This window comes from Lathamus discolor, chromosome 4 (assembly GCF_037157495.1).
Source record: "Lathamus discolor isolate bLatDis1 chromosome 4, bLatDis1.hap1, whole genome shotgun sequence".
NCBI classification, from domain to species: Eukaryota; Metazoa; Chordata; class Aves; order Psittaciformes; family Psittacidae; genus Lathamus; species Lathamus discolor.
In genome coordinates, this window is record NC_088887.1 from 83152419 (window position 1) to 83177558 (window position 25140).

At 41.8% G+C, this 25140-nt stretch overlaps 1 protein-coding gene across 2 annotated transcripts in view; it reads right to left on the minus strand.

Moving 5' to 3' along the window:
* The window catches only part of SLAIN1 (SLAIN motif family member 1), a 51117-nt gene that overhangs the window by 12978 nt on the left and 12999 nt on the right, over positions 1 to 25140 (minus strand). Inside the window, exons 3-5 of one of the 2 annotated variants that reach the window (XM_065675806.1) lie at positions 7782 to 7931; positions 5781 to 5930; positions 3283 to 3621 (exon numbers count right to left, since the gene is read on the minus strand). In XM_065675806.1, coding sequence (XP_065531878.1) covers positions 3283 to 3621; positions 5781 to 5930; positions 7782 to 7931 — 639 coding nt within the window. The remainder of the gene's footprint in view (positions 1 to 3282; positions 3622 to 5780; positions 5931 to 7781; positions 7932 to 25140) is intronic. The other variant, XM_065675807.1, reaches the window with a different exon arrangement.

The window sequence follows — 25140 nt, forward strand, 5'->3', positions numbered from 1 at the left end:
AACTGATGGGCAGGGGTAGAGCAGTTGATGTCATCTACCTGGACTTGTGCAAAGCATTTGACACTGTCCCGCATGACATCCTTGTCTCTAAATTGGAGAGACATCGATTTGATAGGTGAACCACTCGGTGGATAAAGAACTGTCTGGCTGGCCGCATGCAAAGAGTTGTGGTCAATGGCTCAAAGTCCAGCTGGAGACCGGTAACGAGTGGTGTCCCTCAGGGGTCGGTGTTGGGACCGGTCTTGTTCAACATCTTCATCGCTGACATGGACAGTGGGATTGAGTGTGCCCTCAGCAAGTTTGCTGATGACACCAAGCTGTGTGGTTCAGTTGATATGCTGGAGGGAAGGGATGCCATCCAGAGGGACCTTGACACGCTTGTAAGGTGGGCTGATGCCAACCTTATGAAGTTCAACCATGACAAGTGCAAGGTCCTACACCTGGGGCGGAGCAATCCCAGGCACAGGTACAGGTTGGGCAGAGAAGAGATTCTGAGCAGCCCTGCAGAGATGGACTTTGGGGTGTTGGTTGATGAGAAAATGAACATGAGCCAGCTTCAGTGTGCGGTCGCAGCCCAGAAAGCCAACCGTATCCTGGGCTGCATCAAAAGGAGCGTGACCAGCAGGTCGAAGGAGGTGATCCTGCCCCTCTACTCTGCTCTTGTGAGACCTCACTTGGAGTACTGTGTGCAGTTCTGGTGTCCTCAACATAAAAAGGACATGAAACTGTTGGAACAAGTCCCGAGGAGGGCCACGATGATGATCAGGGGACTGAAGCACCTCCCGTATGAAGACAGGCTGAGAAAGTTGGGGCTGTTCAGCCTGGAGAAGAGAAGGCTGCGTGGAGACCTCATAGCAGCCTTCCAGTACCTGAAGGTCACCTGTAAGGGTGCTGGGGAGGGACTCCTCATTAGGGACTAGTGACAGGACAAGGGGTAACAGGTTCAAACTTAAACAGGGGAAGTTTAGATTGGATATAAGGAAGAAGTTCTTTCCTGTTAGCGTGGTGAGGCACTGGAAGGGGTTGCCCAGGGAAGCTGTGAATGCTCCATCCCTGGAGGTGTTCAAGGCCAGGCTGGACAGAGCCTTGGGTGATATGGTTTAGTGTGAGGTGTCCCATGCCTATGGCATGGAACTTGATGATCTTAAGGTCCTTTCCAACCTTTACTGTTCTATGATTCTATGAATTAGATGGACTCACATTAGCTAATTGCAACAGATACCCAAAAGCTATTTACCTCCTGTATCTCTTGGATCTTAAGTGATCTATTTCTGACCCACTAACCGATTACAAAATCTCTGAAAACCAGAATGCCTTAAAATGTTCACAGATGGAATTTTTCTGATGTAACTCAAGTGTTACAAACAATTCAGCTGATTTAGCCTCATTTAGGGAGAGCATGTAATTAAACAATGCGTGGGGGTGGGGGGAGGCAGACTGCATGCAAAGCTTTTCTTAGTGTATTCTTGCTAGAACTGGAAATAAAACTTCTTAGAAAGCAGAGCTAACCTACATATTACAGGTGATGGCTGCAAAAAATGTTGTATAAGAGGTAAGAACAGGTACGCCTACAGCCTATGCTACAAGTGGCCCCTAATATGCCTTAAACACATCTTCACATATTTAACATCTTAACATATTTACAGTTGCACATATCTCCCACTTTATGACAGCATTTACCATGAGCTTTTCAGCTGCTGGGGACTGACAATCCATCTTGTGGGAACACCAAACAGATTATCTAACACCTCAAAGTTCTTGAGAAAAAAGGCAACCAGGTGATAAAATTGGTGGCCTTTTACATTTATATGCTTTCTGGCTAATAAAATAGGAGTCTAGAGTTTTTAGTGCCCTGTAAGTACTTTCTGAGACGTTTCCATGTCAGAATCCAATGCTTAAGGCCTATTGAAAAAGTATCTGAGGATGATATAGAAAGATCATAGCACCTGACCCTGTCCTTATTCCTGAATCAAAAATGCTCCATAAGCTTTCTATCTCCCCAGCATTTCTGCAAGCCCATCAGCACTGTCCCATACTTGTACCTCACCAGCAAGAAAAATAACATTAAAATTAATATGGCACATATGCTGTACCAACAAACTTCCATGTTGCTCTACCTTATTAGTGTCAGCCTTCTTTTTTACAATGAGGGTGGTAGAATACTGGCACAGGTTGCCCAGAGAGGTGGTGGATGCACTATCCCTGGAGACATTCAGGGCCAGCCTGAACATGGTTCTGGGCAACCTGGTTTAGTTGAAGATGTCCCTGCTCGTTGCAGGGGTGTTGGACTAGATGATATTTGAAGGTCCCTTCCAACCCAAACTATTCTACGGTTCTCTGATTCACATACTGCCACTTGTCAACTATACGGGTCTTACTTTGAATGCAAGTGCTTTTGGCACCAACCTGTCCTGACATATTTGTCAGGAAAGCAACATGCATACCTGTAGTGCTCTATAAATAGCAACTTTGTGGGGATTTTTTGCACAAAAGATTTATTTTCTGGCCCTACAATGAGCTGTAACCTGTAATGTTACAAACAAGACTCTGACAGAAAACTGTTTTGACTTAGCTTGGGGAAAGTAAGACACAGCAGAAGGAAGAAAACAGTGATCATAATAAGGAATGAAAGGAAGGTAACAGCAACAACAGAGCAAAACATAAGTCTTGAGTAAGCACCGAAAAATAGATCGTCCAGAGACTCTGGAATAAGTACCAAATGCAGCGCAAAAAAGCAGCAATGGCTCAGGATAGTTTGGGACTGACATTATCTCCCGCTACTTTTTTACTACCAGATCTGGAACAGGAGCACAGTATTGACTCCTGCTGTAAGCACTCATTGTGAATTCACTGCATTAACAGCAAAGTCAGCAAAAAGAAGGAGAATGAAAATCTGAAAACCCTATTCTGTATTTTACTATATTCACAATGGACATGCACAGGCCATGCTCAAAAGCCCAATCAGTTCTTCCTATTAACCTGTTAAAAGATGCTCTTCTTTCTTTTTCCTTTGTTCTTCACTTGCGGTCACCCTTGTAGCACTTTAAAACAGACTAAAGCAACAACTTTTATGATCAGGTCACAGATTACATTTTGCAGCAAATGACTTAATAACATACCTCAATCTTTTGCACAGGCTTAAACTGCTTGTCACAATTCAGAGGCTGATCTAGCTGTCAAACACCAAACACAATTCACTCTGTTGACACAACTTGATCTTTGAAATGACACTGTCACTTTGCACAGAGAAAAGACCACTTCTCAGAAAAGCATGCAACCCACCTCCATTAATCTTATTTGGTTGCTGCTCTGGAGTTTGGGCTTGAGGAGAGTAGTAGGGCTGCTGATAAGTACTTGAAGGAAAGTGTGGGGAGGTAGGGCTCCTCCTGCAGTCCCGGATACTGGAGAAAGTCTGTGAGTGAGGAATCCCTCTCTGGAAGGGGGAGCAGCGAGTCAGCCGTGGCTGGGGAGGTGGGAGGTGGTCAAACTCTTCCTCATCCTCAAGACTGTAGCGATCATACTCCTGTTCAGTGCATGTCCCTTTCTTTCCTGCATGCAGACTGACGTTGGAACTGTGCCTTGACACAGATGCTGAAGTTGAAGCATAATCTTGCCTAAGGCCTGCAAATTCCAAGAAGAGGATAATTCAACTTCTGCTAAGTAACTCTTCACATGCACTTCGATCTTGAAAACTAAGCAGAAGAGTAGACATAATTTTACAGTAAGAACTGGATTTACTGTGTCACCAGGCTGAAGATTTGAGGTACAATTCATCTCATCTAACTTTCAGTGTCTACCTTTCAGGCATCTAATTCTGAATAATTTCCCTCAAGATCCCTTTTTAATAAAAAATAAAAGAATACAGGCACCTCCAAAACGTAGTACCTGTGAGAAGTCTTAGATGCCTCTCTCAACTTAAGATGAATTGCCTTCTCTGCCAACAGAAAGACAACATGAGTATTTTTTTTTAGAGGTATTAACACTCAGCCTATTAGGTTTCTAAGTTATTGCTATTAAATTTTTATATTCATGCAGTGACAATGCTGACAATGACATTTCCTAAACTTATAACCTATGTAAGGATTCTGGCTCTCCAGCTTCCCTGAACCAGAATTATTTCCTGCTAGCAAGACAAGGCTTAGTGGTAACCTGGCTGACTTTTAGACAGGTATGCACCACCCCACCTTCCACCCCTCCTTCTCAGAACACCAGGTTTTGAAAACCATTCCACTATTAGCACTGCCCCAGAAAAGCATGTTAGCTACAGGTCAAGCAAGAGGGAAACATCCACATCCCTTGTACAACCCCCACAGCAGCCAGAGAAAAAGGGGATGTACATCACAATTCCAGGAGCTGAGTATCTCTGGCAATAGCTGCGGATAACAGCCTCGCTAGATTTACAAAAAGCCCTCATCTTTGACAGATGTCTTTGCCTCATAATGGAAACTTCTTAATATGCTTCCTCCCACCCTCAAGTGGGAGATTCTATCCATGGCATTAAGGAGAGTGTGCTTGTGTACATGTATAGTACTACCACTTTCCACAGGATTAAGTGGACCACAACTGTCATGTGCTCAAACACTCTATACTAGCTGCTACAAGGATGAGATACAACCACTACACTTGATAGAGGTGAGAAGAACACAGTGTATTTCCTTCCAGTTTACCAATGACCTGATTCCTCAAAGAGGAGTCTTTTTTTTTTACACTTCACTCTGAAGGAGATGAGCGCAGCTGGCATTTAACCAATGCAATCCTTTGTATTTTTGATAGTCACCATTTTACTTTTTTTAAATTATTACAACTTCAACACAGTATCAGAAATTTTCCCAGCTGTAACCACACACATTTGCCAGCTAAGAGAGAATTCAGCTATCTTGGAAAGCCTCACACTTGCTAATTTCTCTGCTGAACATAATGAGTGCCACCAGATGCTCAGCAAGTTCAAGTGCTCACAAGCGATCACTCCAGCTTGTTCAGGTTTGCTGCCGCCAGACCACAGCTCTACCTTTTAATTCACATTTTATTTTTATTCTATCTAATCACTTATTACTTGGCATTTTCCTTCAGTCATCTCTGAATTTCTCTTGTTTTTCACCTCATCATGTCCTCCTTGATGTCTTACTTGGCATTCATAGGAAGTGAGAAACATACTGCATTTACTGTCTGAGTGACTTCTAAGGCAAATGCCCTTTATTTATGAATAAAGACATTTTCCAAAAATTACTATCAAGCGAAACTAAAATCTATGTCAAACAAGCTTCTGGGCTCAGATTTGTGCATAGTAACTAGTCTTAAACTGAAATGCTAAATTTAAACGCCCCAGTTCAGGATTTAAAGCGGAATTAATTTAAAAATTCATCTGACATAAAAAGCGAAGTAAAGAAATCCACGAGAGCTGCTTATTATTACCTTTATCATAAAACATATGTGTGAGAAAAATGTTTTAGCATCTTCCCTTCCCAGAAACAAAATAATTTTAATTAACATGGTAAGACATTATATATCTCTTAAATCTAAATGTACTCAACAGATATGGAGCTACACCAGTTGTGATTCCGTAAAACATAAGCAACAAGTGTTGGATGATCCAGTACTATTAACCTGAACCCAACAATGTGCATGCCTTGTCTACGCAGGTGAAGAGTTTTTCCACCTGCCACTCAAGAGGCAAAACCATTTAAGAAAGATCCACCTGACTGCAACCAGACTGGAGCAGTTTTGACCGTTATGGGAAATCTTCCTCAAACTGTTTTGGAAAATTAACAGAAGGCACCTACTCTCCTCCTGTAGACGAGCCATGATCTGAACATCGGTGAGGTCCTGCAGCTTGTATCCCATGGAGATGGAATCATCCTCCAGCTCTGAGGTGCTCAGCTCACTATCTATTGATGACTGTGGGCTCAAAGGTGAACTCCTAGAAAGGTAACCTATGTAAGAAAGCATAACCTTTAGTTTGTGACTGCATCTGTCCATCTTTCATTCACTACTATCTGCCCTTTATGTTATACTACCTTAAAATATTTTCTGCATAGCAGATAAAAACTTTCAGACGTGTAGTGCAATCCACTAAATTAGCAAAAGTGTTTTGATTCTTGTGAGACATAATAAGTGTAGTAAAGGATCATGAATTCCTCTGCTTTTTTCCAAAAACCACCACATAGCCCAGCAATGAATAATTTACCCAGCACAGTTCTGACTTACTTCTTATGGGACTCTGGTTCTCCCCACTTTGTTCTGAAAAGCAAGTGTGTGTCATACTCAGTACTCAGATTTCATTTCAGAGTCATTTAACTAAGTTGTGCAGGCTGGGTTTTTTGTTTGGTTGGTTGGTTTTGTTTTGTTGGTTTTTTTTTTTAATTCATTAAAATAATCAGATAAATCAATGACAACAATTAAAACTAAAGCATTGCCTCCTTCAGAGAGCTAGCTTTTGGAAAGGGGTCTGGATTCTACCTGCAGTTAGTTGCATGAGCTAGTTGTTGTCCAGCTTTAAAGACAAATGCTTTCAATAAAAAACAGTAAGTTGCTTTCTAATAACCTCTGGACCACCAAAGGGCCACAGCTGCGTGCAAGGCAAGAACCACTGTGGCTGTGGCTCATCAGCTGTGTTCATAACACAGATGTGTTTGCATCCTCTAGCACTGCTGAAAGCAGCCACCTAAAATTTATCCTACGTTCAGCTGTTCTCTGATAGTATCTCCAACAGAAAAGAAAATGGTGGGGATTGCTTTGCTTTGGAAAGACTGTAAGGAGTAAACATGTTTGCTTTTCTTAAATTTGCAAGTTACAGTGGTCCTCCAGGCTTTGCAGAGGTAGTAACAGCTGTGCCTATTTGGTGCAGCAGTGGGAAGCTGGATAAGACACCTGAGGGTATCTCAAATAGCATGAGACGCCTTCATTTAGGTACTAAACTACATCCCATTGAATAGGGGAGTTCAAACATCTTGCTCACACATACACCTACACCAGGCATTCAGTCTGGAGCTGTATCTCACCCGCAGTGCCCATATCCCTTAGAACAGGACTTTCTGCACTGATTCCACACATTGGAAAGAACAGTGGGCACAGATCAGTGTGACACTGAAGCTAACTTCCTTAGACCATGCCTGCTCGTGCCAGCAATAAAATTTTAATGCCTCTTGCCAAGATTATTTTCTCCGCTGCCACTCCAGTTTAGTCACAGATACAAACTGGCTCCTGATACTTGTAGTGAAGAAGGAAAAATGCAACTCTCTGCAATTTACAGCCCACAGAAAGTTTACATTTTCCCTAAATGCCTATGTCCCCTGGAAATCAGTGGTGAACGCAAAATAATCTTGGATTTATTATTTAAACAATACCAGTTTGAAAACAGCCATGATTCTGTTGCCTGTTTTTTATTGTAGGGAAATGCTCCCTGCTACTTCATTACACAGTCGCACAAATGTTTCTGTAGACAGAAGGAAGGGGCACAGTGGGGCAGAAATGAGCAGTAAAGGGCAGGCAAAGCTGAAGACTGTTTAACCTGACACAGTCACAACTATACTCTCGGTAAATCATTATTGAGAAATAGGCTCTGTTTAGTAGCACCACTTTCCTATGACATGCTGCGTAACACAGGAGATAACCTACACTACTAGTTAATTGCCACATTTTAGGGTTTTTTAAAAACATCACCCTCTGAGGTGAGAGTCTAGATACAATCATCAAAACAGTCCATTGTTGTTACATGCCAGGAAGATTAGAATAAATCAAGCAATTCTGTAAGCACCATAAATCAATAAAAAGATAAGCATTACCTGTTCGTTCAGGTGTTAGTATTGCTTTACTGGAGGTTTTAGAGAAGCTGGGACTGTTAAAGCCATTGGTATATGGGGTGAGTCTTGCAACAGGACTATAGGGAAAAGCCAAGGAGACAGGTGTAGAGAAGAGGTTCCGCCATCGGCTAGCTGTTATAGATATGAGGGAGGAGGGGGAAAAAAAAAGACGTTCCATTATGAATAGTGCTGTTAGAGAGAAAAATCATCTCATCTTAGTCTGTTCATTAGACATTTTTTACTTAGAGTAAAAGGAAAATAACGGTCACAGTTCAGCAGCAAAATAAAGGATCAGCACAGTCTTCTATATTTAAGTGTGCTCCAAAAGTTTTCTAGCAAATGTCTTGTTTGCCATTTTCTATGTATACACCATTTTGGTGTACATTCATCACATACATCACTGGGTGCAAACACACAAAGTAACAGAGGAAGTAAAACCCACTACAGTTAATAGAGAAACACAGATTAAATTTGTAGTGCTCTTCAAGGAATTGTTCATGGCAATCAATCATCACACAATTGAATTAGCAGTTAAATTATCAGTTATGGGAGTTCAGAGACACAGCAGTAAAAGGCACTTAACCATCAAGTGCTAAAAACAACTGTAATTCCATAGCCAGGTTTAAGTTACCGTATTTTCTCTCTTCTTTTCACAGCATCGATTCCTGATTACGTTAAGTATGAAGTCTGTTGTTTCTTTTTACTCTCCACTCTTTGGGTTTTGGTTTTTGGTTTCTTTTTTGAGGATTAATCAAATAATAGCACAGTGCACCTCTTTTCCTACGTACTGTTTACAATAAACTTGCAAGAAATCCGATCTGCTCAGTAACATCACAAAGAGCTCAGAGCAGGCAAAAAAAAGCTAAAGGCTTATTTAATTTATATTTTCTTAGCTCATCCAGTAAAATATGAATACAACTGCCCTTTGGTTTGCTTATTCTGTAACATGCATTCAAAAGGCAAAATAAACAATATCCACATGCTCTTCAGAAACTAAATAAAGTGGTTTTAATTAGAAGGAAAATGCAGAATTTTAAAAATGTGAATTTTCAGAGAACCCAAACAGGTACAGGCAAAGTTTGCACAGACGAAAACCAAACTATAATATCACATAGTTATTTGTGATAGAATTTATTTTGTCCTGACAGATGTTACACACAGTGACACAGGGAGGGAGTCAGGAACATAGCTCTACCTAACTTAGAAATCAATGGCATAACCTCAATCCTTACCAGGTTTTTGTGGTGTCAGATGCTGCTAACTGGTTTTCAAATCTAGAAGGGCCTCAAAGCCCCAGAAGCTATTCTCTGTCACATGCTTAGTTAATACCACAAATCTGCCATGTTATTTGGACCTGTTGATCCAGTCATTTTAAAGACAGATACCCAAATAGCATTTAGGCTCTCTCTATTTTAAAACCTCACTGTCACCAAAATGATTTAGCAGGACATATGAACTATTCCTTCTTGCTAACATCAGCACCAAGTGACCATGGAAAATCAGGGAAGTGAATCTCGTTGGCAGTCTGTCAATCATATCCTTGCAACATTTTGGAGTAATCAGTTCAAAATATGCTACTTTCACCTTTACCTTTTGCTTTGACCCACTCAAAGCTACTCCAGGAGATTTAAGGAAGAAGCAGCCTTTCCTATTCTTCCCACCAATGCTAAGCTCAGAGTGAAGGCAGCTACCTGATTCCAGCACTGGCACAAAGCAGTTTGCCAGAGAAGAGAAGTACCTGCAAAGCTCAGTCTCTGTGGTAAGGAGCTAAACTACACATTAGTAAGATATAAAAATTCAAATTGTGATCTTTGCTGTCCTCTCATCAAAGAATAATTGCAACTTCCTCATTTTTTATGATTCTAGTTCCTTCAAGCTTAAAGAAACCTCAAGGTCTAAGACCTTAACTAGGAGCAGCATCAGTACCACCTCTAGGAAACTGCTTGATGCCAAGCAACACAACACAGACTTCCTGGCAGTGTTACTTTGTCATTTACATCCACTAGCATGATCAGTTTAGAAGTCAGGCACACAGGTGTTCTGGGGCAAAAAAGAGAGCACATGCAGATGGACACCACTCTATAAACTAGTAACTAACACATATTGGTGGGAATGACATTAATTTACAAGGAGTTAAAAACTGCAAATTGATTTGAGACATTCCCTGAAAGAAATCTGTGCAACAGAGTAGATCTCAATATCATATTCACAGCCAATGTTTGTCATTTCCACTAGAAACCATCGGTAAGGAGCAAGCGCTGACAGTTCCTTGTGATTTTATTTTTCTGCCTAACACAAGATCCTGTTTTGTAGCAGCCTGATCATCTGCCAGGCCAATTAGCTGCCAGCATGTTCTCACCCCAGATGTGGTCGACCGCACAGCACAAATAAACATCATTCATTACCTTCTACAATAACCACCGTGCACTGGCCCACTAAACACAAAGCAACAGCTACTGTGACTATGAAAGCAAGAGCCCACATGAAGAATATAATTAGTATTCATTGCAAAGCAGATTTCAAACTCCTCTTTCAAATAGTATGTGTTTTCAAGTAAAGATGGACAAAGAAGCCAAGAAACTCTAAACCAATCTCTCTATATAATGAACCAAAGCAAAATATCCCCAATTCTGGAACTTTCGCCACCGTGCCTAAAATGAAACTTCCTAGTGTTTAAGCATCAGCAAAGTAATGACACTTTTCTGGCATACAATTAGTTCTATTGTTCAGGATCAAATATAGAAAGGAGTTTTCACTAGTTTTCTAATGGAAATATCAAAGTACAATTAAGACCTTATTTTTATAATTTCCCTGGAGATATAAAAAATGCTAAAATAGATAAAAATAATACCTCACATAGAAAAATATCAGCATCACCATGCTGACTGACACCTGTGAATAATCGGCATTTGGTAAGAACTGATGGAAAATCCCACATGAAAGCCTGAACAAGTAAACATCTACAGAATTGCATGGCTCAAAAGGAATGAAGCACCCTGCAAACCCACAGGATGCTGTACTGTATCTAAAGCAATTCCTTTACTAAAAGCAATTTTTCATTTAAACTATGTAAGGTACAAAATTGCTAACCATATACAGAAGAATGTTTTTGAAAGTGAAGAAAAAAAGTTGCTATATTCAAGTTAATGGCAGTATTAATAATCTGGGACATGAGGTAAAAATCAGCATAGACCCTCATTATGTTGTTTTAATTTTGTGGGGTTACACTGATATAAACAGGGACAAATCAAGTACAGGTCCTCTACTTGATGAATCAGATATACCCCACCCATGCAAGTGTTCGAGGCCAGGCTGGATAAAGCTTTGAGCAATCTGGTCTAGTAGAAAGTGTCCCAGCTGATGGTGGATGGGTTGGAATTAGATGATATTTAAGGTCCTTTCCAACCCAAGCCATTCTGTGACTCTGCAATTCTATTACTTAACAATATCAATGTAGACTGTGCAAGGGGACTTCTTTCAAGAGTTAGTAAGTAGGGGTCTCCAAAATACAACTTAGTGCGCACCATTGCATAAAGAGATGGACAAGCACAGAGGCTTTGTGAAAAATGTAACTGTCTCGGCATTCATTTTCCTTCTGCATGCACAACTCTTCTCACAGGCACAGGTCCAAAAGCAAATTTTCTAAGCAGACATAGTAGCCAAACTTGGCTTTCCAGCTTCCCTTTTCTGAGAAACTGGCCAAATGTTACGCTGAAGTATTAAGCTCCAGGCACGACCCAGGACCCAAATGTCTTCTCCCTCCCCAGCTCCCATACTCAGCAAGCGCTATTTTATATAAACTACCAGTTTGATGAATTTTCATTCCATTTGGCGGATTCCTAACCAAAATCCATGAGCATACAAGCTCTCACATTTCAGCTAGCTTGAAGACAGACACACTTTTCTGAGCAGAAGACTCATTCTCATGTATTACTATATAAGGTAACCTGGAACAAAATATATGGCCCCAGATTCTTTGGCCATACTATTACCATTTATTAAGGAAAATGTTGACCCCATTTAATTTTAGGAGCCTTCAAATAAGAAATTAGGAGCTTTCCAAAACAAGGAATGCTTACCAAAGGGCACTGTGAGTGCAGAGATTTACATAGGAAGACTGCACAAATTCACAGAAGAGGAATCCACCAAAGGTTAATAAATCACATCTAAACCAGAGTTAACATCTGGTTCAGTCAGTCTCTGAACTGGAAATACAACCAGGAGGGTGTTAGGGCAGGCATGTAAGCTCTTTCCCCATATTCTCACTCCCTTCCAATAGCTATTTATGGCAATTTTGGATGCTGGAACCTGTGTCACAGACACAATGAAGATGCTTTAATGTACAGACATTGATGGTTCACCTAGTCACCAGAAGACACAATATACTCTAAGAGAAAAGGTGGGGAAGAATTCATCTCACCTCCACTTGGAAAGGTCATGAGCCGTGCCTGTTTGTCTGCACTACCTACAAAGGCAGCACAGCGTGACTGGCTCCGATACAGATCTCTGCATATATTCAAACAAAACTCACTCTGACAGTATTCATTACAGAGAACAATAAACAGAGCTTAAAAACACATCTCAGAGACTGCATTCATTTTTTCCTTTTTCTAAGCAATTGAAAAAGGCAACTCTTTTGCAGCCCTAGAGCACTGCAATGCTCACATGCATCCTATTGAAACAGCTGTAGATACCCAATTAAAGTGGCTGAACATCTTTTCTGGCAGCAGTTCCAGTTGAAAGGGGAACCTCGCTACCTTCCTACAGGCTAATGCTTTACCCCCATCCTCCCCATGCTATCTTTTTGGCTGCACTGGTACAATGTCCCAGGTACAGCTGTCCTTGACAGACTTCATGCTCAATTAGATCAATTTTTCAATCTGTATTAAAATGACCTTTGTGTTAATTTATTAAATAAAAACCAAAAAACCCCAAACAATGATAAGCTCCTCAATGCCCTTTGCCAGCAAGATGGAGTCAAGTTGTACCAGGGCACTTAAGGAGAGATGGAGAAGCAGAAAAAAGAAGCAGGAAGGTGAGGCTGCTGAACCCACTCTGCCTCCAAAAGAAACAAGAGCAGCCTCCACAATGTGTGTAAATGTAGGTGAGATTAACTCCATGTCTGACACCAATTGCTTGCTTACACATACAATGCAGAGCAAAACACCACCACTTTCATTGCATTTTAACAATTATCAACAAAAAGGGAACAAAATGATAATGACCTTACAATATCAAAGAGTAAAGGTCTGTCGCTACCATGTGCAGACAGTGCACATCAGGCAAAAGAAAAATCTTCCTCCAACCCTTGCTGTGCCAACTGGATAGACATCCTGTCTCTGCTGATTCTGGCTGTAAATTATCATATCTCTAGTTAGGCTCACACACCATGTAGTGACTGAAATAAGCTAGGAAGCCATCATCTAATCATCACAAGTAGATCTGAATGGGCAGCGGTTCCTGGAAGCACAAATGAAGTTAGAACAGGACATATGTCCCTGCCAAAGAGAAAGCAAGTTACATTCCTGTGTAAAGGGATGAAAGGAAGACTCAACCACAGTGGTAAGGCACTGGAACAGGTTGCTCAGAGAAGCTGTGGATACTCCATCCCTGGCAGTGTTCAAGGCCAGGTTGGATGGGGCTTTGAGCAACCTGGTCTAGTGGAAGGTGCCCTGCCAATGGGTTTGGAAGGAGATGATCTTTAAGGTCCCTCCAAACCAAAACCATCTATGATCTTATTCCAAATGTAGCAGATCCACAAGAGACTGAGCGTCCAAGAGCCCTGCAGAAGCTCTGAGGAGACTGGTACATCTACCTAAAGAAAGGTAGGACTGCGACAAGAAACTAATCACAGAATCACAGAATCCCAAGGGTTGGAAGGGACCTAAAAAGATCATCTAGTCCAACCCCCCTGCAAGAGCAGGGTAACCTACAGTACATCACACAGGAACTTGTCCAGGCGGGCCTTGAATATCTCCAGTGTAGGAGACTCCACAACCCCCCTGGGCAACCTGTTCCAGTGCTCTGTCACTCTTACAGTAAAGAAGTTCTTCCTGATGTTAATGTGGAACTTCCTATGCTCCAGTTTACACCCATTGCCCCTTGTCCTATCACAGGATATCACTGAAAAAAGCCTAGCTCCATCATCCTGACACCTACCCTTTACATATTTGTAAACATTGATGAGGTCACCCCTCAGTCTCCTCTTTTGCAAGCTAAAGAGACCCAGCTCCCTCAGCCTCTCCTCGTAATGTCTCTTCCACCATCAGCATACCTTTGCTAGCAGCACCAAACCTGATGGGTGTAACTAACCTGCTCTCAAATAGTTCAAATAACCTTGCAGAAAGCTCCATGCCATACTTATGAGTGGTGGCTTCACTCTTCTAACGTGAAACAGGTGTCTTGATGCAGACATTGCTATTGCAGTCTACATCATGGCAAAGAATTACATTTAAGCAGAGCTGTGGCAGAAGTCATGATACATATATCACTTAAACATTGTTTGAGCATCATGATCAGGGTGAATCACATTTTACTCACTGCCTGTAATCTAAAGGGAAAACATTTGGCTTGGCATAATTTGTGAAATACTTTACACTTTCCTTCATAAAACACAGTTCTATCATTGCTTACACACACTATAACACTGTGAGAGACACTCTCTGACGTCATCATAAGCAAAATCTGAACGCACATGCTCACTGCATTAAAGCACTCTGAAACTCATCCCGACCTTATTTTCCTTCATGAATTCATTACCTTTGGTAACTGCTTTGTCTCTATTTCACTGACTGTGATACAGCAAAATCCCACAGAGTACTGCAGAAAGCACATTTTGCAATCACTCAGCACTGGTTTAAATGGTCTGTTTGCCCCAACACTCCACAAATAGTAAAACCAACTACATTTTGAACAGGAAAACATCTTTTTGTCCTTCTCTTTAAATGCTGGTTCTTTGAAGCACCTCACAGGTCTGAGAAACAGTGTGCCTGGGTCTCAGCACGTCACTGCTTACTGCTTGCAGAGCCCTGGCAACCTCTGCCTGCTATATAACTGACACCCTTTCAAAGCAGTGGACATTTGCTCTACAGACCAGTATGACATTCTCTCTAGTTCTGAAGCAGTTAAGGGAAAGTCTGCCAACAAGCAGCAGCAAGGAGTATGAAGCTGCAGGACTCACCTCCACAGCCTCCATAATTCAACACTTGCAGCATCCTCATCAGAGATGCTTGCCTAGGATGCGGCTCTCACACGGTAAAGTGTTGCTGACCAGCAGCTCGACAGCTACTGTGCTGGATTACTAACACCACAGTTCTGTGGCATTATCAAACCAGGAAGACCTAAATCCGTGTTGTCTGAATTAACACTGCCATATTGTCATCACCTCTCAGAGAGGTGCCTTTAACTGCAATGGGATGTGTAGGGTTGTTTGCATGGTTTGTATTTTACTGTTGACCCTGTGCAAAGGTTATATACAGCTGTAGAGTGCTGACCAGAATATACACAGTTAGTATTTCCTATTTCAGTATAAAATGTGCTGTTACACTACTAATTTTAGGGTCTGCTGTAAAGAAACAAAGTTTAAAGTCTAAATCCAGGCCCATAAACTAATCAAAATATTCAACAAAAATGCTAATTAAAGTTCCTTAACCAGGGGAGGAGGCAGAAATTTCTTCCACTTTGAGACAGAGAGTAGTTGTGAGAGTTGCTATTTTGAAAGACTCTGCAAACCACTTTACAGGAAGCATCTGGGGAGCTGTATCTCTACAACCCTTCTTGGGCATGTCCCCTGGGGTGTACTGAGCCTTCTAACTCACCACTCTCACTAGCAGAGATTTGGGATCAATGGAGAGAGAAAACTAGTTTCATATATAAGGTTAATAATGCATGCTGAGGTGGGGGGTTGCTTCTAATATGGGCCCATGATCATGATCTGTGCACTTCGGTAAGCACTTAATCCTAAAAAGCATCTGGTGGTAAAACTGACTTAGAGAAATCTGGCCTGGCACTTCTTCAGACATGGTTATCTATTATTCAGGAGCAAGCTTTCAAGCTACTAATCCATCTGGTGCACGTACTGGGTATGGGACTCTTGTTACAGGTCCTCCTCTTCCCCAGCCACACAGCTCTGTCCACTGGGGCTTCCCTTAAACGTGGAATTTGCCTCAGCATCGAAGGGGAAGGAGAAGCAGTTTCATGTCTCCTATTCTTAGAGGGCTTCCTTTACTTTTGTACAAGACATGCAGGTGCAGTGACATTTTTGAGACGCGATAAAAGATAGTAATTTCATTTTTGGACATTTCTCTTTCAGATTACTCCTTAATTAACACTTATGATAATTACCTGTTCAAACCTAAACAGGGGAAGTTTGGGTTATATATAAGGAAGAAGCTCCTCACTGTGACAGTGGTGAGGCACTGGAATGGGTTGCCCAGGGAGGTTGTGAGTACTTCATCCCTGGCAGTGTTCAAGGCCAGGGTGGACAGAGCCTTGGGTGACATGGTCTAGTGTGAGGTGTCCCTGCCCATGGCAGGGGGGTTGGAACAAGATGATCTTAAGGTCCTTTCCAACCCTAACTATTCTATGATTCTACGATACTTTTCTCGGGCATCCATCATGCAGCTCAATGATACCTGTTTCCCCACAGCAGTCCACTTGCCACATCCGCTTAATTCTTCAAATAACTTAAAGATTAAATAGCCTGTTAGCGCAGGGGTATTTTGCCAATACAATATAGTAGGATGTGTAAATGACTCTTAATACCACTACACAAAGTTGATCTTTATGTCAACACCCCGCAACCATTCCCAAAGCAGGTAATGGATCCACATCTTTTCACACTCTTGATGAACAAAACTACGCTGCATTCAGGTCTCCAGCACAGATCTGATCTTCCCAGCACTTGAACAACAGCAAGAACACCATGTATAGCTCTACTGTGTGTCAGAACCACTGCATGGCAGGCTTTGCAAAGTCCTCCTCAAGCAAAATCTCTGACTATTGGGAATCAAGCTTCAGAGTTTTAAACAGTTTGTATTGACTGCTGTCAGCCAAATCAAGAGCATGAACTCATTCTATTTTCAGTCATGTGGGAACCAATAAATATTGAATCTCATCATATTTCTAACCTCAAATATAAAGCAGAAGACTCCTCTCAAAGTAATCTGACATTCGCTCCAAAAAGCTTACAATCAGTAGGCGAAATACCTTAAGGAACTAACATAAAGTCAATGCACAAACAACAAGAAGGACTTCTAGAGATTTCAACAGGTTTTGGATCAACATGGTCCTTTTCCCACTGTGTTTCTACGACTATATTTTTTCCATTATTTCTTTTACAGGAGATGTATTACAAAAGATCATTTTTTAAAAATACTATTTATTTAGTTACCTTCCCTCCTACCATAAGATTAGAGACATTTCACTTGATTCTTGCCTTAGATTAATTTTACAGTGGTGGAAGGTCTGTCTTTCAACAGAATTTCAGTTTACCAGACACTACACCAGTAAGTGAAGGCTGGAAATTAATTTTGCTTGATGACTAAAAATTATTACAGAAGCTATTGTATGGAAGCCAATCCGAACTCCAGCTACACAGGAGGGGAGAGATGGAGGAAGAACATTTTGGAAAATGCAGCATGTCCTCTGTCTTTACCAAACTCTGTGGTCTGTATTCACTTCAACTACATTTCAATGTTCAAATTTGACCTCCAGTCCTACCTAACCAGCTATGCTCCTCTCTGTCCGTCCCTGTCACTGAAGGAAGAAATACCTCATGCTCCACAGATGTCTCTATTTTTCAATTAGTCTCCAGTTTCAACCCTGAAGTTTAAGATTGCTTAAAAAAGCTAGCAGAAATCTTACTTGAATGCACTTCTAGCACATTTAACAGAGAAACAGACACATATGGTAGCTAGAGAACATATAACCTGAGAGTTGAAATAGAGGAGTATTGAGTTATTCATTCAAGCTGGATCCAAGCGACAGCTATACTGATATATATTATTATTATATTATCCATGCAACACTGCACTGCAGTGTGTGGATGGATATACTAGAGCTAGGCTGTTTGGCATGCCTGTGCGCGGTGTAGACAGGTTGTATGCACTGACAAGATTAACTCTTAGTGTCTACTTATATTCTGATAACACAACAAGGAGGGGTGAGGTAATCTGTGTGCCTATATATGCTCTGTATACAAGCACACCCTTCAAGGCTACTAAGAACATGAAAACCTTGTACCTTATCAGCAAGCTGCCATCTACATAGCAAAAAACTACAGGTTTTGTGTATTTTTTAACTTCAGTCTGAGAAGGAAGCCTGTTTTTAAAACCAGTTAACCTAATAGAGCTTTTTTGTGCAGAACTAAATCTCCTTAATCTCTTGCAACTGTACATTAGATGTCTCCGGTTCAATCAGCCCAAAGCAATTCTAAAACCCCAGTGATAATAGTGCACCCACTCTTTTGGAAATGCTGTTTTCATCCCTTAGAGAACAACAGCTGCTTTGTGATCTCTTGAGTCTTTGTGTCTTTGTACTGGTACATCTAAGATTGTCAGTGCCATCATATTTATCTTCCTGTGCATTCAGTACAGGAGCTGAGTCATCGCAGTCACATCAGTCACAAAGAACTCTGCTGGACAGGCTCCCTTTCTGCAGCTTTGGTCTCAGGAGTTGAATAAAAGATAGGAGAAGTCAGTAGTAAAAGTGCCATTCATGAAAAAAAAAAACAAACACCACCACAATAAAATAAACTTGTACCAACTAAAACTCTTGACAAATATGCAATAGTTAGGGCAAACACTGAACTGCAGTGTAAATAAATTCATTCAAAACCAAAACCAAAACGCATGTTGAAAGGATTATTTTAGAGAATAAAACAGTTTGGTTTGTTTTTTTTTTAAATACAGATTTCGAGACGGGCTTAGCTGCCATTCACAAAATGGAGTTAGAGGAAAGGCGCCATTGCCCTTTCACCCTGTGAGTCCACGCTTTGGGGGCTTCTCCAGGATAAGGAACAAGGCTACTCATCCCTTCTCTGCTTGATACAGAACAGGTATCAGTTCAACTCCCTTTGCAGATCAGAGATCAGCTACTACACCATGTGCTCTTATGCTCTTCTGCTGAAGACAGCCTGTTCCTTTAGACTATCCACTGAACTAGAGGTAAAACAAACCAAAAAAGACTATTACGTAGTGGTTAGTGCACTCCTTCAGAGAAGGTAGATAGGGTTTTGCCCCAGTTAATACGACAGAACTTCATTTCCATATGCCACAAAGGATGTACAGCAGTTCTCCTAAGTGGACATGTACTATACTGCTAACCAGATATGCTATCAACAATTTGAATCAAAGATGTAAATTTTTGTTTAGAGTAATAGTTGGCTGGAGAAAAACACAGTTAATTACATTCCTTAAATTAAATTTTTTTGGTAGTATTTGTAATCCTTTTTCTCATTTTTAAATTATCATCTGCAAGCGAGATAAGGGATCCATTCTGTAAATAACAGACTCATAGAAGGACAATTTCCCATCCTCCTCCAAACAGTATATGATCATAATTACATACCAGGTGTAATTCAAATATGTGTCTCTGTTGGGATATAAATCTCTTGAGCATTTATCATAACACAAAAAGGATAAAATAATTCAAATATTAACCTTAAACTGCGTTTTTTTTCTAACCTTACTGGTTAGCTCTGAATTTCCCCTGCATCCAAGAAACACCCATAAACACATTATCTACTTGCCATCTTTATTCACAGGTTAAACCTCTGAAAGGAGGGTTTTGCAGAGGGCTTCTCTGTCTACACTTTCTGACTCTGACACCCTGTTCCAAGATGCCACACTCCCTTTTTTTTGCACATGTGTACTTGCTGTCTATACCGAATCTGACTGGAAAAACTACAAGTTAGGCTTAAATCGGTGTCAAAATCAGCACTTACCCTCAAGGGCCCCTGTGGAATTTGGATAAATATAGCAGGTGTCACAGCTATGTGCTTATTATGAGAATGTGTTAACACTACCACCCAAAGCAGAGAAATAATACAAAACCCTTAAAAAAAAAAAAAAAAAACAAAAAAACTATAAAATGGCATTTTCATACTTCTGAAACACCAAATAAGGAAAAAAAAAATCACATAAGTTTAGGATTAAGAAAAATACTGATAGAAGTTTAAGTGACTGTCAACTATAATAAAGTATTAAGAATACATACCATTGTGTAGAACTAGAGTTCAACACCAATCTAGGGTAAAATGAAGAAATACTAGCCAAACAGTTACTTCTAGGAGAATGGATGAAATGACATAGAATCAATGAATCATAGAATAGTTTGGGTTGGAAGGGACCCCCAAAGCTCATCTAGTCCAATCCCAATGAGCACGGACATCTTCATCAAGATCAGGTTGCCCAGAACCACATACAGGCCAGTCTTATCTCCAGGGATGATGCATCCACCACCTCTCTGGGCAACCTGTGCCAGGATTTTACCACCCCCACTGTAAAGAATTTCTTCCTTGCATCCAGCCTGAATACCCCTTCTTTTAAACCATCACCCCTTGTCCTGTCACAACAGGCCTTGATAAAAAGTCTCTCCCCATCTTTTGTATAGGCCCCTTTTAAGAACTGAAAAGCTACAATAAGGTTTCCCTGGAATCTTCTCTTCTCCAGGCTGAATGTACATATGTTTGATATTGATACCATTAGCATTACTGTCGTGGGGGTCAGGGCTTCTGCAATGACAATTTTTAGCATAAGCAGACGAGTCTCTTTCGATTCCCTACAGAAAGACAGGTTTCTCCTGGCACTAACTCAGAGCACATTCCCAAACTTCAATTCTCATGGAGTGACTTTAGACATCACGAGAAACTCCCTGAGTACCTCCCAGAGGTACATACGCTCTAGCAAGAATTGTACAAGCATTTAATAAAGTGGAAATCCTTGCTCCTTGCAAACAAGTAACATAAGTGTAAGCTGACAGAAAAGGAGAGAGGAATACAACATTACCAATCAAGAGTACAGTTCAATAGGGAAAGCACAAGAATGGCACAAGAGATGAGTCAAAGCACACAACTTGCAGAATGACCATCAATACAATTATAACGCTGCTGCAACATCCTTCTGCCCATGTCTTACTTTCAGGATAAAAAGAACTCTACAGTATCTTTAAAGAGTTTCCACCACCAGAACCTGTCACATCCACAATAAGCAGAAGTGGGCTTGGACAACAAAGCTTGAGATGTTTCTTCAAGCTTCTCCATAAAGCTTAATCCATCCGCGGGTCCTGAAGGAGCTGGCAAATGAAGTTGCTAAGCCACTGGCCATCATATTTGAAAAATCATGGCAGTCAGGTGAAGTTCCCGATCACTGGAAAAAGGGAAATATAACCCCCATTTTCAAGAAGGGGAAAATGGAAGACCCGGGGAATTACAGACCAGTCAGTCTCACCTCTGTGCCTGGTAAAATCTTGGAGCACATTCTCCTGGATGGCATGCTCAGGCACATGAAGAACAACAAGGTGCTTGGTGACAGCCAGCATGGCTTCACTAGGGGGAAATCCTGCCTGACCAATTTGGTGGCCTTCTATGATGGGGCTACAGAATTGATGGATAAGGGTAAAGCAGTTGACGTCATCTACCTGGACTTGTGCAAAGCGTTTGACACTGTTCCACACGACATCCTTCTCTCTAAATTGGAGAGATATCAATTTGATGGATGGACCACTCGGTGGATAAAGAACTGGCTGGACGGCCGCACACAAAGAGTTGTGGTCAATGGCTTGATGTCCAGCTGGAGACCGGTAACGAGTGGTGTACCTCAGGGATCGGTGTTGGGACCGGTCTTGTTTAACATCTTCGTCGCTGACATGGACAGTAGGATTGAGTGCGCCCTCAGCAAGTTTGCCGATGACACCAAGCTGTGTGGTCCGGTTGATATGCTGGAGGGAAGGGATGCCATCCAGAGGGACCTTGACACGCTTGTGAGGTGGGCTGATGCCAGCCTTATGAAGTTCAACCATGACAAGTGCAGGGTCCTGCACCTGGGTCGGAGCAATCCCAGGCATGGCTACAGACTGGGCAAAGAAGAGATTCAGACCGGCCCTGCAGAGAAGGACTTGGGGGTGCTGGTCAATGAGAAAATGAACATGAGCCGGCTTCAGTGTGCGCTCGCAGCCCAGAAAGCCAACCGTATCCTGGGCTGCATCAAAAGGAGCGTGACCAGCAGGTGAAGGAGGTGATCCTGCCCCTCTACTCTGCTCTCGTGAGACCTCACCTGGAGTATTGTGTGCAGTTCTGGTGTCCTCAACATAAAAAGGACATGGAACTGCTGGAACAACTGCAGAGGAGGGCCACGAGGATGATCAGGGGACTGGAGCACCTCCCGTATGAAGACAGGCTGAGGAAGTTGGGGCTGTTCAGCCTGGAGAAGAGAAGGCTGCGTGGAGACCTCATAGCAGCCTTCCAGTACCTGAAGGGGGCCTATAGGGATGCTGGGGAGGGACTCTTCATCAGGGACTGTAGTGACAGGACAAGGGGTAACGGGTTAAAACTTAAACAGGGGAAGTTTAGATTGGATATAAGGAGGAAATTCTTTCCTGTTAGGGTGGTGAGACACTGGAATCGGCTGCCCAGGGAGGTTGTGAGTGCTCCATCCCCGGCAGTGTTCAAGGCCAGGTTGGATGAAGCCTTGTGTTGGATGGTTTAGTGTGAGGTGTCCCTGCCCATGGCAGGGGGGTTGGAACTAGATGATCTTGAGGTCCCTTCCAACTCTAACCATTCTATGATTCTATAAAAAAATATTTTGTTTCTTCCAAGTAAAATTACCTCAGATTTAACAGCACCCACACAGGCCAAAAATAAAATCTCTTTTGGATCAGGTCCAATACAGTGGGAACATGTGCCTACTTACAGACTGAATCTTTTTTATTTAGAAATAAAGACTCATTTCTGATTACAGCGAAGTATTTCACAATGTTTCAAAAGACATTTAATAAACAACCCTGAGGCACTCTTAATGTTGGCTACATAACTGCAACACGTGAAGCAGAAATGACAAAAAAAGAAAACTGGTGACACCATGGAGCGATAGGCTGAAGTGATGACTCCATCACCCCATCCTACCCTATTCCATGCTGGCCATTGCTCCCTTCCCTAACCTCCCTAAGGACTGGGAAGGAACAACAAAGAACACAGAGGTTTTTCTAGTGTTTCACAGATCTACCTGAGGGACATGCACCTCTAGGAAGAAAGGACCTTAAGCTGTTAGGGTGCCGAGCCCAGACCTCTGTTTTTGCAGGCAACAACACAACAGATAACTGAACTGCTATCACATACTACAGCCCACAAAACCACTCCCTGCACCCATAACAGACTTAAGAGGTGTTATGAAGAAAACACATTGCCTAAAGCTAAAAATCACAAACACATGAAGTGCCAAATAACTCTAAAATTGGGGGAAAAAACAACAACAAAAAAAGATATGCTACCAGTCAGATGCAAATTCTTAAGACTTAATCCTACTTTTACTAAGGTTATACTGCAGTAGTACCTTGAGCCCAGTGAAATTGGAATTGCATTTTATGAGTCACTCCTGAAGGACACAACAAATGACAGCCCCTGGCCCTAACAGCTTACTTAAATTTCTGACACAAATCTTTACATGGCTTTCAAGTGGCTTTAAAAGAAGCAGCAAGTAGTTAATGCTACTCAAAGTCCATTCACATGCTGAAAATACACGTTATCTTGCACCACTTACTTTCTTATGTTCTGGTAACTCTTCAACAATATGACATCATTAATATGAAGTGCATACTGAATTTTGTTATATGTAAACAGCAATTCTAAATGGAAAAGACAAAGTAATGAATACATACTGCTGTATGACGCATGAAAAACCACAGAAGCCATATGCCAACATTTTAATCCTTTAAAAGCTATAGCGGGAAGTTACACCCAGAATGAGTAAGAAAATAATGACAATTTTTCCTTCCAAAACTCTTAAACTAATTCTTTCAAATTAGGAGGTTACATATTAAAGTTGCCTGCATACTAATACCTGTATCACTGAAGAGATTAATTCGATTTCATTACCAATAAAACCAATGTCTATTAAAAAAACCTGTAAGATGCTAACACATTTCTAAGAAGAAAAAAAAATTAAGCTTCTGTCATAGGATTGCTTCAGGCATTCTTCACTACCTTTCTACCTTCCCAGACATGTCCTCTGAGTGTCTATGATGTCCACAACTAAGTATTGCACCTAAGCTCTGACTGCAGTCAATGAAGACCTACAGCTCAATTCAGCTGCCCACAAGTAGGCATATTCTGCCATTTAGATATCCATTCAGGGCATTTCCAGGGCATCAGTGCCACACATATATATGGACAACCAAACCTAGCCCTGTCTTTATATTGGCTATAATGGGCTACTAAATACTGTTTGTATGAAGGTATACCAGGAGACGACTTGTAACCAGATGCAACATGAAATGTTGCTCGACATAATAAGGAACAGACTGTGAACAGGTCACTGCTGTAAGCCAGCCCTGCACTTGATCAGTCTCTACTTGCATACTGAACTATTTTTCTGCACAAAGGGTGTTGTCTGTGCCATGTATGAGTGCACAAACGCACATGCATGTGTAAGAGAGTTCAGCAAACTTCAAACCATGCTAGCCAACCAGACAGACAAGAGGTCTGGGAACCCATTATTGAGCAACTACAGGGCTACAGGCTTGGCACCGGAGAGACTTTGGGTCTAGGCCAGCTACCAGATGTCCACATGAGCGTGTGAAATGTCAATAAACATCAAGTCAAACTAGCCAGCGAACAGGACCAGAGGTCTGGGGCCTTGATACTGCCCGGACAATGGATGTACGGGTCAGCTACCACAGCAAGGGTGTCAGAAGCCGAACAACACAGGGAACGTAAGTCCAGGCGGGTGGCAAACACATCCATGTGGCTGCACATGGACAAGTGAGAGTGCGAGACCTGCTGGCAAGACTCAGTCTTAACAACTGGCTGGACATGAAAATAAGAAACTGTAGCAGCCTCACATCTAGTGGACTGGAGAGGAGAAACCTCCTGGGTCTGAGACTCCCAACAGCTTCAGCTCTGGAGAAACATAGCAACACTGTCCTTGCGACCTGAAGTCCACCAGACTTGGGCACACTAAACACATCTCATATGCTTAGACAGCTTCATTTAAACACCTGCAGCCTGGAGCAGAGCCCACCCTTCAGCACAGAACAGCAGGGGCATAATTCAGCTGTCTAAAACCAGAATGTAATGACATCTGAGGTGCTCCAGCTGGTCCAGTTAAGTGAGGCTGCTGTGCAGGTC